Source organism: Balaenoptera ricei, chromosome 11 (assembly GCF_028023285.1).
Source record: "Balaenoptera ricei isolate mBalRic1 chromosome 11, mBalRic1.hap2, whole genome shotgun sequence".
NCBI lineage: Eukaryota > Metazoa > Chordata > Mammalia > Artiodactyla > Balaenopteridae > Balaenoptera > Balaenoptera ricei.
Genome location: NC_082649.1, coordinates 35,624,159 through 35,641,501, shown reverse-complemented (window position 1 = coordinate 35,641,501; position 17,343 = coordinate 35,624,159). Strand labels below are relative to the sequence as shown.

At 39.3% G+C, this 17,343-nt stretch overlaps 1 protein-coding gene across 1 annotated transcript in view; it reads right to left on the bottom strand.

Annotated features, from left to right (window-relative positions):
• KIF6 (kinesin family member 6) overlaps positions 1-17,343 on the bottom strand; it is a 397,162-nt gene that overhangs the window by 371,679 nt on the left and 8,140 nt on the right. The window contains exon 3 of the mRNA XM_059937468.1: positions 16,251-16,325. Within this exon, the coding sequence (XP_059793451.1) occupies positions 16,251-16,325 (75 nt within the window). The remainder of the gene's footprint in view (positions 1-16,250; positions 16,326-17,343) is intronic.

Below are 17,343 nucleotides of genomic sequence, written 5' to 3'. Positions count from 1 at the left end.
GTCTGCCTGCCAATGCAGGGGACACGGGTTCGAGCCCTGGTCTGGGAAGATCCCACATGCCGCGGAGCAAATGGGCCCGTGACCCACAACTACTGAGCCTGCGCGTCTGGAGCCTGTGCTCCGCAACAAGAGAGGCCGCGATAGTGAGAGGCCCTCGCACCGCGATGAAGAGTGGCCCCCGCTCGCCGCAACTAGAGAAAGCCCTCGCACAGAAACGAAGACCCAACACAGCCAAAATAAATAAATAAATAAATAAAATTTAAAACTTATCCTTAAAAAAAAAAAAAAAAAGAATAGTTCCTAATTCCAAACACAGTTGACTATGCACCTAAATTAAGAGTGAAAATACAGACACTCCTAAGTGAAAACGGACTATACTTCTTTTATCATTTAGATTGAGGCAAAACAGGGTCTGATAAGAGATAAATATTCTTAACAAGCAAATAAAGAACTCAGCCACTGGGGTTTTATTTTTATTTCAATTGTTTAAGCTTTTATAACAAAGTTTTTAGTGTTCTGAAAGCCTTTTACAGCTATAATTACATGAACAACACAATTTAATTAGCATGCATTCAGTGTACAGCTCTATAATAGGAATTTTCATTAATTAAAATAGATGGAAATACAAAAGCATTAGCTGTAAACAATTTGAGGAATCAAGAATCTAATTTGTCTATTGCACAACAAAGAAAAACCCATTGCAGTTATGTGAATAAATCTGGCTTGCACAGCAATTGCATGTTTATCTAATAATTTCAGACTTCATTCATTTTAGAAATATTCACTGGGTATCTACTATACGTCAACATTGTTATAGGTCTTGGGAATCATCAGTGAACAGAACAGAAAAAGATTCCTGTCCTTATGAAGTTGACATTCTAGCAGAGGAGACAGATAATGTACAACAGACATAGTACATAGGTAAATTATATATGTCAAATAGTGATAAGTGCTATGGAAAAAACAAAGGAAAATGTAGACTAATGTAAGGTGGTCAGTGGTAGCCGGGGAGACGGGGGGGCTGCAGTTTTCACTAGCGAGGGTGGTCCGGGCATGCCTCATTAAGAAGGTGACATTTGAGCAAAGACTTTAAAGAGGTGACAGTGTGAGCTATGTGGGTATCTGAGGGAAGAGCATTCCAGGCAGAGAAAACAGCCAGGGCAAATGCCCTAGGGCTGAAGATTTGTGGACTGTTGAAACCTGAAGCCTAGAGAGCAAAGGGGAGAATATGAGAAGAAAATAATAAGCTATAGGTAAGGGCCCCTTTGTTTACAAGGGGGAAGCAGGAGGGCCTTTCTGGTAGGGCTAGTTGCGATATTTGTGAGGCCAAAGACATAATGAAAATGCAGGGCCCCTTGTTCAAAAAGGAAAAAGTGCTGTCAAAGATATTAAAATATAAAGCCTTCTCCCTTAAAAATATTTTAGTAATTACAGTGATTACTTATAATTAGATGAATAATAGTATTACATGAGTAATGATAAACTTCCAAATTGTAAAAAAATAATATGTTGGTGTTATAATTTTATATAACACAAAAATAATAATACTTTATTAATATATCTTGATTGATCATACAATTTTCCTGACTTGTTTTTCTATGTATGCATTTACTAGGTCATCAAAATTTATATTTTGAGCAATTTCATTTTCAGTTGATATAACGGAAAGCTCTTAGCAAATACAAGATCACAAATAATTTTTCTTTCAAAAGTTTTCCTTCTTGTGATGATAACTTTTAGGATGTACTCTCTAAGCAACTTTGAAATATACAATACAGTATTATTAACTATAGTTACCATGGTAGGCAGAGGTGGTCAAAAGGTACAAACTTCCAGTTATAAAATAAGTAAGTCATGGGGAGGTAATATACAAATAATTTTTAAAAAATTTTTATTGGAGTATAGTTGATTTACAATGTTGTGTTAGTTTCAGGTGTACAGCAAAGTGAATCAGTTATACATATACATATATCTACTCCTTTTTAGATTCTTTTCCCACATAGACCATTATGTACAAATAATTTTTAATTTTGAGAAAGATCTTTCTGCTGACTTAACTGTTACTGGAGTTGTTAAGAGTATTTCACAAGCTGTGACAACACTGAGATAAATTTCCTATAAATTATTTCAAAATATAAAATTTAGTATATCTAAGCTGATGAATCTTATAAAACAATTTCTCTAAAAAGATCTAACTCTTCATACAAATCAGTTTCATGTTAGTTTGAATTTAATTTTTTTATAGATTTATTTATTTGTTTGTTTGTTTTTGGCTGTGTTGGGTCTTCGTTGCTGTGCACAGACTTTCTCTAGTTGCGGCGAGTGGGGGCTACTCTTTGCTGTGTTGCACGGGCTTCTCATTGCGGTGGTTTCTCTTGTTGCGGAGCACGGGCTCTAAGCGTGCAGGCTTCAGTAGTTGTGGCACACGGGCTCAGTAGTTGTGTCTCGCAGGCTCTAGAGTGCAGGCTCAGTAGTTGTGGCGCATGGGCTTAGTTGCTCCGTGGCATGTGGGATCTTCCCAGACCAGGGCTCGAACCCATATGCCTTGCATTGGCAGGCAGATTCTTAACCACTGCACCACCAGGGAAGCCCTGAATTTAATTTTATTTATGTTTTTTTCACTTTTTTAAAAAAATTAATTAATTTATTTATTTTTGGCTGTGTTGGGTCTTCGTTTCTGTGCGAGGGCTTTCTCTAGTTGTGGCAAGCAGGGGCCACTCTTCATCGCGGTGCGCGGGCCTCTCACTAACGCGGCCTCTCTTGTTACGGAGCACAGGCTCCCGACACGCAGGCTCAGTAGCTGTTGCTCACGGGCCTACTTGCTCCGCGGCATGTGGGATCTTCCCAGACCAGGGCTGGAACCCGTGTCCCCTGCATTAGCAGGCAGATTCTCAACCACTGTGCCACCAGGGAAGCCCCCTGAATTTAATTTTAAATGCAAATACATACAATGCATTTTAATGTTTCCTCTGACATCTCCTGTAACTTGTGGAAGTTGAACAAGAAACCGAGTGGCTTTATAATTTGTACATAATTCAAAACACATGTTTATACATTCTATCACCATATCTATATGATTACAAGGAAAAATTTAATTTAAAAATTGTCTTCTTCATTAATTGGTTCATCTCAAGCTTCATATGAAAATAGTGTCCTTTTCTGTTGAATGTGATGATCTTTAAATTTAATTTCTAAGCCTGCAGATATTTTCTTTACAGTGTTGCAGCAGTTTTCAAAACTGAAAATTCTAACCTCTCTGAAGAATTGTATCAACTCTCTGATATGCTTTATTGCCATGTCCATATATCCGCTTTTATTTTGTAATAACTTACTGATAAAGTTTGCAGCCTGAGCACCAGCAGTTCCTGTCCCAGTGCTCAGGCTGGAGACTTAAATATCAGATGCTGCTAGAACCAGCTCTGGGTACACAAGGGACAGCCAGCCTTGCATGCCTGTCCTGGTGCTGCTCCCTTGGGAAGCCCCTGCCATCTTGAGTGGTCACTTCTGCTGATGCTATGGTGGTTACTCTCACTTATCTAGGTCCATGCCCCAGCATGCCTGCCCCCTCAGGGTCCTGCAGTGCCCTGGACTGTTCCCAGGTGTGCAGCTGGCCAAACGCTATTACGTGGGTGCTGCCTGCAGTGCCCGAGCTGAAAGGTCAAACAGGATGGAGACTGAAAGATGTCCACTGATTCAGCAACAGGAACATCACTGGTGAATTTAGTCAGGGCAACTTTTGTGAAATGGAAGGAAATACATAAACGTAACTGTGTGATACAGCAATTTCAGGATCAAAGGACTATGAAAGGAAGATCTATTCCAGTCTCAGCTCCACAGACTAATTACTGTGTGACCCTGCAGAAGTCAATTAAATGTTCAGAGCCCTGGTTTTCTCATCTAAAATGGGAATAATACCTAGCTACCCATAGGGTTATGGTAAAAATTAAGTGAGATAATACATGTGAAAGTGCTATAAGATTGGCAAAGCTCTATATAAAATGAAATGTATTCACTGTTATCAAATAACAATAAGTAAATTTGTTCATGTTATTTAGCAAGAAGTACACTAAAAATCTGACCAAAACCACATGGCCAAGAATAGGAAAGGCCAAATTCACTGAGAATGATGGAAATTCTGCTAAAAGAGCTCTGCTCCAAGGAAAGCAACTTTCAAATGAGGAAGATATTTAGATCTGCAAGTGATAAAGCACTAGCTAAATTTACTGCTATAGTTTCTCCAACAATTTAAACAACATGTTTTAACTATGGTTGTGCTTTTTGCCACAGTCGATTATAAATGCAAATAACTATAGTAAAAATCTTGCCAGTTGTAATCAATCACTACACATTTGTGTAGGAAGGATTTTCCAGACGGCTTTGCATTCTGTTTGCTTTCTTTGTATATCATTCTTTGGGAGGATATGAAGGTGAATAGTAATAACTAGAAGTATCTTTGGATCATCTGTAAATGTATCCTCAAATCCTGAAATAAAGATCTATGGTAAAATTGCAAACTTGTGCCTGAGGAGAAACCAAAGCTAAAAACAGTCAAGGGAAAAAAATCCATGAAGAAAAACATTCATAACTCAGTAAAATCCTGAATTGGAATGAAAAATCTTTTTCTGTGGAAATGTTGGTGAGGAGCCAAAAAAGGATTATAGCTAATAGTTATTGAGCACATACTATGTACTGAGGCATATGTTTTTCATGTATAGTCCATTTGATCATCATGGCAAATGAAGTAGCTATTACGGTATCACTTTCCCCATTTACAGATTAAAAACTGAGATACAGAGAGATTAAGTAACTTGCCCAAGCCATGCAGCTATTAAGTATTAAAATTGGGAGCTGAACCCAGCTTGTATGGCTCCAAAGCCCACAGTCTTAATCAATGTGTTCTACAGTCTCCCATAATTACTTCTTCAGAGAGAATTATAAAGTTCCTAAAATTACTTAATTACGTAACAGTCTAAATAGTTTCTGATGTCTCTGCTACTTTTTAATCTTCCTAAAAATGTTAACAACAGAGTATTAAACCAAGGTGGGTCCCCTTCTGAACATGGGGCCCTGTGTTACTACATACTACGCCCATGAAGCCTGCCCTAGCATTAGTGTAAAGTGCTTTGATTTATTTTATAAATAAGTGGGATGTAAATTATAAATGAACAAATACCAATTTTGGAATTGGAAAGTTGTGTAAAGTACACCTCAGATCTCTGGGAAAGATATCATTAAAGACAAATACCACGAGTACCCCCTCTGTTCCTACCCCCCGACCCCTCTCAACCTGTATTAAGCTTTGTAGTAAGATCAGAGAATCCCAAACTTTACTTCTAGTTTAGTGCATCAGAATCACTTAGAGGGCTTGTTAAAACACAGATTGCTCTGATTTAGCAGGTCTGGGTGAGGCCCAAGAATCTGCATTTCTAATAAGTTCCTAGGTGACATTGATGCTGTTGGTCCAGGGATCACACTTTGAGAACCATCAGACCAGACAAAAAGGCAGCTATCTGTAGTTTCATTTTCAATTCACTGAAAAGGCCTCTGTCCAGATAATATCTCAGGAAGGAACCAAAAGTAAAACTCCTTTTACAAGAAATAAAGTCCATCACTATGCATTCAGCAAGAAAGGGAAGGCTACAGCTCCCAACAGATAACCCTCTACGTGCTAGTTCTATCACTCAACAAATATTCATAGAGTAGGCAGTAGGTATTTGACACCGTTTTAGGAGCGGCGTATACAACAGTGAACAAAGATAGACCCCGTGCCTTCAGGAAGTTTATACTTGAGTGGGCGGAGGCAGACAATAAACAAATTTAACAAGTAAATACTGCGTATAGTATGTTAGTTGGTGATACATGTTATAAAGAAAAATAGAGCACATTTAAGGAGCGAGTGTGGGGTGAGAGCTGTTCTTTCATGTCGAGTGGTCAGGGAAGGTCTCACAGAGAAGACATCTGAGCAGAGACCTGGAGGACAGGAAGGGACAAGCCAGGAGCAAACCTGGGAGAAGAGGGTTCTCAGCAGAGGGAATAATAGCAAGTGCAAAGGTCTTGAGCTGGGAACACACTTCATGTGTTTGACAAATAGCAATATAATATTTTAAATTATTATGAATGAGGGAAATTTTCTACTGTCCTCAAGGATTAATGGGAAAAATGATACTGAGTGTGTGAACGTCAGAATATTGGTAAGAAACAAGGAGAGCTCTCGCCACACTCAATATGCCGAGAACGTCTCCATTCTGGTATCACAATGTCTTAAGAACACAATTTCACATAAAATGTAGATACAAATAACATCGGTTTCCAGATTTTCTTTTGGATTTTGTTTTAAGCTGCTTTTCTGTTGGGTAACTGCTGAGAAGTCCGGAAGTTTTCAGGCTGCAATGAGCAGAAATGTGGGTGTACTGCAGCAGAATTAGTGGTGCTCCCGGCCCTGTCTACTCAAGACTCCCTGTTCCCATTCACGCTGATGGCTTCCTGCTGCAAGGGCCTGCGGCTCTCTGCCCACACACTCACTCTGCCTAAGGTGTTCGTGTAACTCGTGTAACTTGTGTACAGGTGAGGCTGGAAGTGCCAAGGTGTTAATACCCCAGAGGCAGCCCTCCAACCAACGACGGACAGGGAGGTGAAATACAAAGGCGCTTCCTCACCCCTCGGGGGGGACTACGCTGAGGCCTGTTCCTAGCAGTCCCCCAGAGAACACCAGTGGGACTGAGTCCCAGTTGCCTACCGTGGTAACCTGGTCCTTAATGTACCTGCAGTGGCTTCCTTTCTGTCCCCACCTCACTTCCCCACGACCTGACTGGTGCTTCCAGGGCTCACCTTGCAAGTAAACTACTTCCACTCAAATCCTGGCCTCAGGATCTGCTTGAAGGAGTAGGTTGGCAGCCTAAGACAAGTACCTTCTAGCTAAGGAGTCACATCGCTGTGTGAGGGCATCTCGGATCCACTTGTCAGTCTTTTTTTTTACTGTCTTTAATTCAAGCAATGCCTTTTAATTTACCACTGGCCCAGCAATTTTCATCACACGTATATGCTCTGTCAGAGAACTCATAGTCCCCATAATCAAATGGCTTCATAAGACTCTCAGGCCATTTTTTCAAAGGTATTTTATCAGATGAATTACAAATAGCTTTGACATGTAGTTATCATTGCAAAAATGATGGTATCATGCAATTTCTTGATTGGTCATTCTTAAGAACAGACATCCAGATTGAGACATTTGTTTATGTACAATAATAAAATCCATATTTTAAAAGTGCATCCTTAGTACAATCTCTGCTTGTTTGATGGACTGCCGCTGCTCTCTCCAAGTTCATTAGCTGTGGGTGGAGTGGCATTATTATCCCCTTCCTCATTAAGATCTTGGAGTACCTCAAGGTCATGCTCTTATATAATTCCATGGTTTTAAGCTGATATGTGTTCCTGTTTTTAAACACAAAGCCACGTTTTCAGTTGAAAGTATAATTTAAAAAGTGTTAAAACATTAAGAATATTAGTAAAATCACAAAAGCCATAAATGTGATTTATAAGGAAATTCAGTGTAGCAGGAAGTGGAGCCAAGTACAGGTACATGTTTATAAACAACGCATCTGGTAAGTGAAATTGTGGCCTGAAGTTGAACAGATCTGTGGGAGCCAAGGGGTTTTTGTACAATTTGGTGGTTGACCAGCGTTTTCTGCTTGAAAGCCAACTTTGAGAAAAATAAAATGTTTACTGGCAGGCATGTTTGGGTGAATGTCTAATGAAATTAGCTTTATTGAGACCCATGGGGGAGAAGTTCTAGTCTAATCATTCAGATTACCGAATTTACTGAATAGAAGGACATCATAAAACAAATGACACTAAAATTTTCATACCTGGGAATATTAATGTTTTATTTTGAAATAATTATAAATTTACAGGGAGTTGCAAAAAGGTTACAGTGTGGTTCTGTGTACCTTCACCCAGTTTCCCCCAATGGTTATATCTTGCATAACTATAGTATATTATCAAGACCAGGAAATTGACATTGGTACAATACATGTGTAGAGTTCTATGCCATTTTATCACATGTGTAGATTCAAGTAACCATCACTGCAATCAAGATACAGAACTGGGCTTCCCTGGTGGTGCAGTGGTTGAGAATCCGCCTGCCAATGCAGGGGACACGGGTTCGAGCCCTGGCCTGGGAAGATCCCACATGCCGCAGAGCAACTGGGCCCGTGAGCCGCAACTACTGAGCCTGCGCATCTTGAGCCTGTGCTCCGCAAAAAGAGAGGCCGCGATAGTGAGAGGCCCGTGCACCGCGATGAAGAGTGGCCCCCGCTCGCCGCAACTAGAGAAAGCCCTCGCACAGAAATGAAGACCCAACACAGCCAAAAATAAATAAATAAATTTATTTAAAAAAAAGATACAGAACTATTCCATCACCACAGAGATCTACTGATGTTGACACTGTACCAGTTTGAATGAAGTATAGAAACCTTACTTCCCTTTAAATCCCTTTACCCTCCCCGTTTGTAACTGTCATCAGACAATGCTTTGTTTTTTGCTTCATCAAACACAATTTTTCAAACTCAAGAGAAGAAAAGTTTATTTTATTAGTGTATATTTTTGTTCTTTCTCTTGTTCCTTCTTTTGTTCTAATGCTCCAAGATTCATTCTTTTTTCATTTTCCTTCTTTTTAAGAACTTCCTTTATCCCTTCTTTTAGGATAGATATGCTGGCAACTAATTCTCTTAGTTTTCCTATGTCTGAAAATGTCTTTATTTCCCCTTTATTCCTGAAGGATAATTACACTGGGGACAGGATTCTGGGCTGACAGTTCTTTTCCTTCAGCACTTGAGAATATTCTGCTACTTCCTGCTAGACGCCACACTTTCTGATGAAAAATACACTATAATTCAAATTATTTTTTCCCTGTAGGTAAGGCATCATTTCTTTCTCATTGTTTTCAGATTTTTTTTCTTTGTCTTTAGTTTTCTAAAGTTTAAATAATATTTGTTTTAAAGTGGATTTCTTTGAGTTTATCCTGATTGGAACTTTCTCAGCTTCATAAAGTTCTAGGTTTATGCCTTTTGCCAAATTTGGGGAATTTTTAGTCATTATTTCCTTAAATATTTTTCAACTATACTCTTTTTCTCCTGTCTTTCAGGACTTTGACAACATGAATGTTAGATCTTTTGCTGTAGTTCTCACAGGTCCCTGAGGGTCTGTTCATTGTTTTTTTTTTCAGTCTATTTTCTTTCTGTTATCCATACTGGGTAATTTCTATTGTTATATTTTAAAATTTATTAATTCTTTCATCTGACCTCTCCATTCTGCCGTTTTTAATTTCAGTTATTGTACTTTCAGTCTGAAATTCCAATTTGATTCTTCTTTATATCTTCTATATTTTTTGCCAAGACTTTTTATCTTTTCATTTGTTTCAAACATGTTCATGATTGCTCACTGAAGCATTTTTTATAATGGTTGCTTTAAAATCCTTGTCAGATCATTCTAAGATCTGTGTTATCTATGTTTTAGCATCTGTTGATGGTTTCTCCTTATGGAAGTTGGTATTTTCCTAGTTCTTGATATTTCTTATTTAATGCATAATTTTTCACTGTATCCTGGATAGTTTAGGCATTAGTTACTGAGATTCTAGGTCATACTTAAAACTTCTATTTTAGCAGGTCTCTTCTGACATCATGCTACTGCCAGGTGGGGGTAAGGGTCCCGGTTCACCGCTCTGCCTCTCTTGACACCTGTGGAGGGGCCTCATTCCTGTGGACAGAGGTGAGCCTTCAGGCTCCCTTCTAGGCCTCAACCGACACCTCCCTGGACAAGAAAGGGAGGGGCATCTTGTGATGCTCAGTGACTGCACAGCAGGGTGGGGAGGCCTTGATACTGTTGGATGGTGGTGAACTCCAGGATCCCCAAGAGACTCCACTGACAACCTGAGGGAGGGGAGAAGGGAAGCTGTTACCTCCAAGTGGGGAGGAAAGTCCTCCCACTCCTCAGATACCACCCTGGTAGCAGCAGAATGGGGTGCCTTGTTACAGCCAGGCCTTTGCTGTCTGGGTGAGGGTGGGGCCATGAGTTTTTCCATGGTATTTGGATGGAGCAGGGCAACCAGCATCTGAAAGTTTCTGTCTCACTGGGTTGCCTCCTTTCCTGGTGCCTTGGCTATAGAGAGCAGAATTTTTTTGGCACTTTTGTCTAAGTCTACTGGTGTTTCTGGGTTACCAGTTTCTCCAGCATCCAGTCTGGGATACATGAAGCAACAAAACAAAACAAAAAAACACAGGGAACTCACTGCTGTTTCATTCCTTTAGGTCCTGAAGTCCCCTGGCCAGTCTACCTTCTTATCTCCATCTTTCAGGGTCTTCTTATATTCTTTTATATATAATGCCCAGAGCTTTTAGCTGTACTTAGTAAGAGGATTAGAGAGAAGTATGTCGACTTCATCTTTGTCTGGAGACAGAAGTGACTGGCCATAGTTTTAAAGTGGCAAAAAGAATAAAGATTTCTAACTTTTCAACCCTTAGACTGAACAGGGCATTGACGTTCACAAAGTACATTCATATTCATTGTTTCTTTTCATCCTCAAAACAACCTGGTAAATGTAATATTATTAGCATCAACCTTTCTCAGATGGTAGAACTGGTTCTGAAGTGAGAGGCCTGACCCAGAGTCACATAGTGAGTTAGTCACAGGGCTGAGGCCAGAATTAGATTTTTCTACTTGTTGCCAAATTTTTTGAGCCAGATGAGGTAGAAGCATGAGTACACAGAGGTGAATAACTGGCTAATAAGATTTATTTTAAATACTCTTCTGTGGCCCTCCTTCTCTCCCTTTCTGGTCCTCTTGTCTTGAAGGTGCAGGATCTATTCTCTGCTTGTGCAGCAGAACTGGGCAAGCTATGTGACCCACAGCATCATTAGCAAAGCCTGTTTCCCAGGGCACAGGTGAGAGCCCTGCTGGGCTTGGCCCTGGCCCCACTGGAGTGTGGGACTGCCCCTCCCATGAGGAAATCCCTCTACCAAGCCCTGGCCTCCCACCCAGCCAGAGTACAGGTGGACAGGTATTCTCCAACATTCTTCTCCAAGTCTGAGGTGGTGGCCCTGGGAGCTTTCTTTTCCCCTTTACCCTCTTCTTCTCATAAATTGAAAGGCTGCCCTTCATATTGTTCATCATTCGTGAAATCAAAGGTTAAAAAGCAATGGTTCACAATAGGTTTTCAGAAACCATCCTGGCTGGCCTTGTTGCAGTGCAGAGGCTTTAGCTGCCCAGTGGCGCCAGTTATGGGGACCTGTATCTTGGGCGCAACCAGTCCTCCTGGCAGTGTGCGCCCTATTCATTTTGGTCAAACCATGTTCTTCTCTAACACCAAATTTCCAAATTTTTCCAAAAGCACTCACTGTACCTAAAATGAATTTCCTACACCCCGAGCTTTTAGGTAAAGCATAAGATTGGCTGGAAAACTCGGGTTCTGCAGATTTACAAGTGCATGTGATAAAACCCCCGAAAAGTCTACATTTCAAAGTTTTCTGCCTAAATCTTTAAGTAAAATTCATACTCCAGAATGATGTGCTGCGTTCAGCTTGTGGCTTCAGGTATCCCCTGATAGAGCACCACATACTCCCAAGATTAATGCACTCCAGCTTGAAAAGCATAACACCAGGTAAAATATCAAGTAAAGCTACAACCTCTTTTATACGGTGCAGTATCATACACTAAACACATCTGTGGACCTCCTAAATTTTATCTTTCCAAAAAATTATTCCAAAACCAGTGAGCAAAATTAATATGCTAGAAGGCAGTTTTTACCTGTTACTAAACAACATCAGATATATTTCAGAAAAATCGAAGTTCAGAAGAGGCAGAATGTACTTCCTAGTGGAGATGTGCTAAATAACAAATAACCACAAAGATTCTTTTACTTAATTTCCCATGATACAAATTTAGAGCTTTATAAATTCTCACCACCAGTCCTGCAATTCTGCAGTCATGGAGTCATATCACTGATTTGAGTTAAGTAGGAAAAGATGTGTCTAAATTAGTAAGATTCCTGAACTACAGAATTTTGGAAAGAAATGTGATTGATTTTATTTAGCTTTAATTGTACACAGTAACCAGAATTAAGCTACAATAGGTTAACCCAGTAGAGTAGCCTTAAAGGGACAGTGTAAGATGAACTGGATTTACACTGAGCATGTGTTCCTAGAGATTCACCAGAAGAGCAGGCACTTCTGTTTAACATCGAAAGTGGCACAGCTTCCATTCACCAGGCCTGCCAAATTATATAATTCTTAAAAAATATTTTCCAATTTATGGGATAAATATTACTTCAAATATTGTGTATAAATGAGACTTTATTGATACCTTGTATTTTACCATTCAAAGTCCCACAATTCAAGTTTTCCTAAAGTGTGAACATACTATATATGACATATTTAAAGGCAATGAAAACAGAGATTCCCCCAGGCTCTTAGTTTAGTGTTAATTTCCTTGATAACCCTCTCCTCTGAAGATGAATCAGAGAGAGACGTGAGTCTGCCTCCATCTGTCCATCCACTATTGAAGAACACTTTCCTGCAGAGTAGGAGCCTGGATTAGTGACGCTGACCAGAGCCCTTGGTGGTGAGCAACACCCAGGAGGAAAGAGTGTTCTCACACCCAGCAGACAAGCTCAGGGCACACCATTCCTTCACCACAGACACTAGGGGAGCCACAGTGAACAGAAACAGCATTCCCAAACAGACAACAGCACTCTCAAATAACAGAGGTGAGCCCACCACTGAGAATCACCAAACATCTGAGGAAAGTCTGTACCGGGAAAGCAACGCACCAAACTCAACAGTAGAAGAACATTCACATAAAGAGAAAGTACATAGAAAGAAAAGCCAGTGTTTCCAAGAAAGATAATTTTCTTCAGAAGGAAAAGGGAGGAGATCACATGAATAAACAAGAATAGACTTTTTTCATTTCCTACAAATGAAAAATAAAATTGTAAAAACTAAAAACTTAAGAGGTAGGTGATAGAGAATACACATGGCTGAAAAGCAAACCACCATCCTGGAAGACTGAGTAACAGTTTCTTTCAGAACTCGGAACCAAAAGACAAAGAGGTGGAAACTATGAATGGACAGTTGTAATATCTGAAGTATAGGACTGGTAGTTCTGGATCCAGAAGTTCCAGAAAGAAAGAATAAATAAGTTGGAGGGAAGAAAATTAATTTTGAATCATCAAAGCAATTAGCAATGTGATGACCCCTGAGCTTGAATATAAGGGTTTTCAGATTGAAGTGACTGAATGAGAGACAAGAATACATGAATATATGAAAAAATAGCCATACCTAGACAATCAATAGACTCATTGATATAAAATTTCATAAAAAGAAAAAGAAAAAAATCCTAAAAACATCCAGGAAAAAAGGGTATTTCCTAAGAAGAAATAAGAGCCAGATTGACACTGACATCTATTCAGCAACACTGCATACAAAGAGACAATGAAGCAATATCTTCATAGCTATGAGAGAAAGGAATTTTTAACTTAGAATTCTATACCCAGTCAAACTGTCATTTAACTGTGAAGGGGAATGAAAAGCTTCAGAAAGCTCCCCAGTCTTAAACTCTCTCTAAAAACTTATTAGAAGATGACTACCAGCAAAACTAAAAGAGAATCCAAGGAATAGACATAAGTATAAGAAACAGTGATAAGCAAAGAAACAAATATAACTTAGAGATAAGTTTAAGCAAATGCTGATAATGAAAATGATTTTCGACAATCCTGAATAAAATTATCAGTAGATCTCAATACCTAAAGTGCTGGGAGAGTAGGAAAGGCAAAGTAAAAGTGTGCTAAAGTCCCTGCCTGGGGAGAAGAGAGACAGACAGGCAGGCAGATGAAGGAAGTTTAGATGTTGAGAAAAAATACAATTAAGTTTTAATATCTGAATTTAAACCACACAGAGGTGTGTACACCTTGAGAGAGAACATGGAAACAGGCAAAAACAACAAAGAGCACAGTCAAAGCAACAAGCAGCATGAAAGGAAAAAAAATAGAGAGTATGATAAATAGAAAAAAAAAATCTGAGAGGATAGCTCCAAACACTATTACAGTAATCATAATAAATATCAACAGGTTAAAGTTACCAATTAAATATCAGGGACTCTGAGTTTAGCTACAAAGGCAAAAGCCAAATATATTTTATTTACCAGACCTATATTTAAAGACAAAATGACACAGGGCAGTTGAGTTAAGAGATTGAGAAAGATAAACCAGATAAAGGCTAACATGAAAAAAATAGCAAAAATAGTTTCAGGAAAAATGGGATACAAGAATAAAAGTATTAAAAAGGACAATGAGGAATGCTTCCTACTGATGAAAGATATGATTCACTAGGACCAACTTGAGCAGCCTGGACAAAAATGCTCTTGCCTGTCATTTTTGAAATCCTGTCATCATCGGGCTGGGCATCTTTGTTAAGTCAGTGAACAAAACAAACAAATCTCCAGCCTTCAATGGAGCTTTTGTTCTAGTAGAAGACAGACAAACAAAGCAACTAGTAAGTAAACTATATAGTACATCAGATGGTGATAAGTGCTAAAACAAATAAAATAAAATAGGGAAGGGTGACAGGGAATGCAGTTTCAATCCGGTACTAATAAAGGAAGGCCTTCCTGAGAAGGGGATACATGAACAAAGACTTCAAAAGAGCTGAGGAAGCAACTAAGCAGATTTCTGAAGGAAGAGAATTCCTGGCAGAGGGCACAGCAAGGGCTCAAGGGGGAAGTGGGCTCAAGATGGGAGAGGCAGTCAGTAATGGGGGGAAAAAACAGACATCCATGAAACACAAACTAAGGTCCCCTCCCCGAATGATTTTAGAAAGGCTCAAAATAAAACACATGGGATGGGCTACCTGAAAAATGACATAACACAAAACATTACTAAAAAGAAGAGAATTTTAGAAATGTGTGACATCCAGTCAAGGAGACCTGAATTTAGTCTAAAGAGATGCTGTTGGATTGTGACTACAACTAAAATAGCTTAAGCCTACTCAATTATACTTTACCCACTGTGACGGAAGACAGTATAAAAAGAGAAGGGCTTAACAAGTTTAGGGATCTAATGGACAGCATGGTGACTGTAGCTAATAGTATTTATAAATGTTAAAAGCTGTTAAGAGAGCAAATTTTAAATGTTCTCACCACAAAAAAGAAATGGGAACTACGTGATGAGATGGAGGTGGTAGCTAATACTATGGTGAGAATCATTTTGCAACTTATAAATGTGTCAAATCAACACATATACCTTAAACTTACACAATGTCATGTGTTGATTATATCTCAATAAAGCTGGGAAAAAAGAGAGAAGGGCGTGCTTTGAGTAGGATTCATGAGATAGGAGTCTGGGAAACAATGTGTGTCAATATATTTTCAGCAAATGTCGTGGTTGAGGGTGTACTGATCAGTGGACTTGAAAAATGGGTTTACTTAGTAGACATATTTTTCATTTGAATAGTAAAGATAGATATATCTCGGGTTAATTAGGTCATAAAATCACCCAAATGATTTCAGGATCAGAAAGCAACCTTATTACTAGTAGTTTCCCATAGAGACTCCCTACAGAAGGAGAGTGTGCTTATCTAAGCGCTTGAGAGTCTAGTCCCAAGGAGACTTTGCCAACATATATGAATAAAATGGCACTCTAGTTTATTCGGAATCATTTATTCTCATGTGAGTTTGGTTCCAGTTGTCAGCAGCCTGGCACTACCTGGGTATACAGAAACAAAAGGGACCTAAGCTAAGAGTCAAGCTTTGAAATAGAGTTATTACACAGAGGTAGAGTTGGGTCACCCAGAATTAGGCCTCCCAGGTGTCACAGTCCTTCATCTGTCTAACCACATGTTTGAAACATTGTACTCAGAAAACAGCACTGGACTTAACAGTTAGACAACTGTCTAGGACTCTGCTACCACTAGCCACTAACCCTGAGCAATGCTACTTAATCTCTCTAATCCGCAGAGATTTACATATCTTTCAAAATGGGAGTAATAATAGCTATTCTGTCTACCTCACTGGTTTGTTTTGAGGCTCAGAATCTAAATCTAAAACAAACAAGGTGTAAGAATAGAAGGTATTAGTACTGCCATCATCACATGCCCTACAGCCTGAGTATATAATTGATATACTGAAGCACATTACCACAGTTATCTGAGAATTGAAGGCAAGATGAAAAACCACTAACCCACTGAACAAAATATAGGAAATCCTACCTCTCAGCAACTGGTTTGGCAATGTTTTCAAAAATGGTCTCTTGCTTTGCATCCTGATCAAAAATCCTTTGAAATCTGCAAATGTGAAAACAGTAATTATTTAAAAGCTGAGCCTTCAAACACTATTGGATTAATACATTATTTTTTCTCCTGAAAGCTTTGTAAATTACCTCATATTTACATCACTGGGCTTACCTAACCTAACACAATGTTTGCCCTGTAGCCCCAAACACACTGTACTCTTGTACCCCTGTATACAAATGGTGGGTAAACAGTATTGCTTTGACAAGATCTGCACAATAAATTCCTCTGAAAAACCTCAGCAGCTTTGAACCAAATAATAAACTGTGTGTTTTTTAGCTCTCAAGAGGGACAGTGTCTGCAATTGGCATCAAATTCAAATCTAGATAAGTGCATGAAATGGAAACCCAAGAACAGGATGTAAACAGCCAAAGAATTTCTGATGTCTGACCTGTAAGAAAAGAATGCAGCTGTGAAATGTATGATTTTTGAACTTAGTTCTAAAGTTTTAAACTGAAGTTTATTTTCCATTAATTAGGTACTGCACCATAGTATCAGCTACTTAATTCTTAGGACGGTTTGTTTCATTTTGTTGATCATGAGTCAAAAGTCAAACAGTATATTAAGACAGACCTGTCCTATAAAGGAAATCCTGATCCGACTGGCAAGGCTCAAGCCATGGGGAGGGGGGATGGTGTCCATTGCACCCTTCTTGCAATGGCACCCTGACTTAGCTTAGTACAGGATCACAGGCACAGCCGAAAACCTGGGGGGAGACTCACAACCTATCCTTATACAATGTGTTAACTCACAACCAGCAAGTATAGCCCCCATTCAAACATCATGAAGAAACAGTCAGGGAGCAATACAAACAGGAAGGAAAGGAAAAAAGGGAGAGAGGGCAAGGAGAAGGGGGAGAAAGAGAGAGAGAGAGAGAGAGCGCATGCGTAAGCACAGAGGGCAAAACATTAACAATTGATGAATTTCCCACACAGGGTAAAGGAGATTTGATTGCATCATTCCTCCACCTCTTCTGCATATTTAAAAGTTTTCAGAATAAAAATTGCGAGAG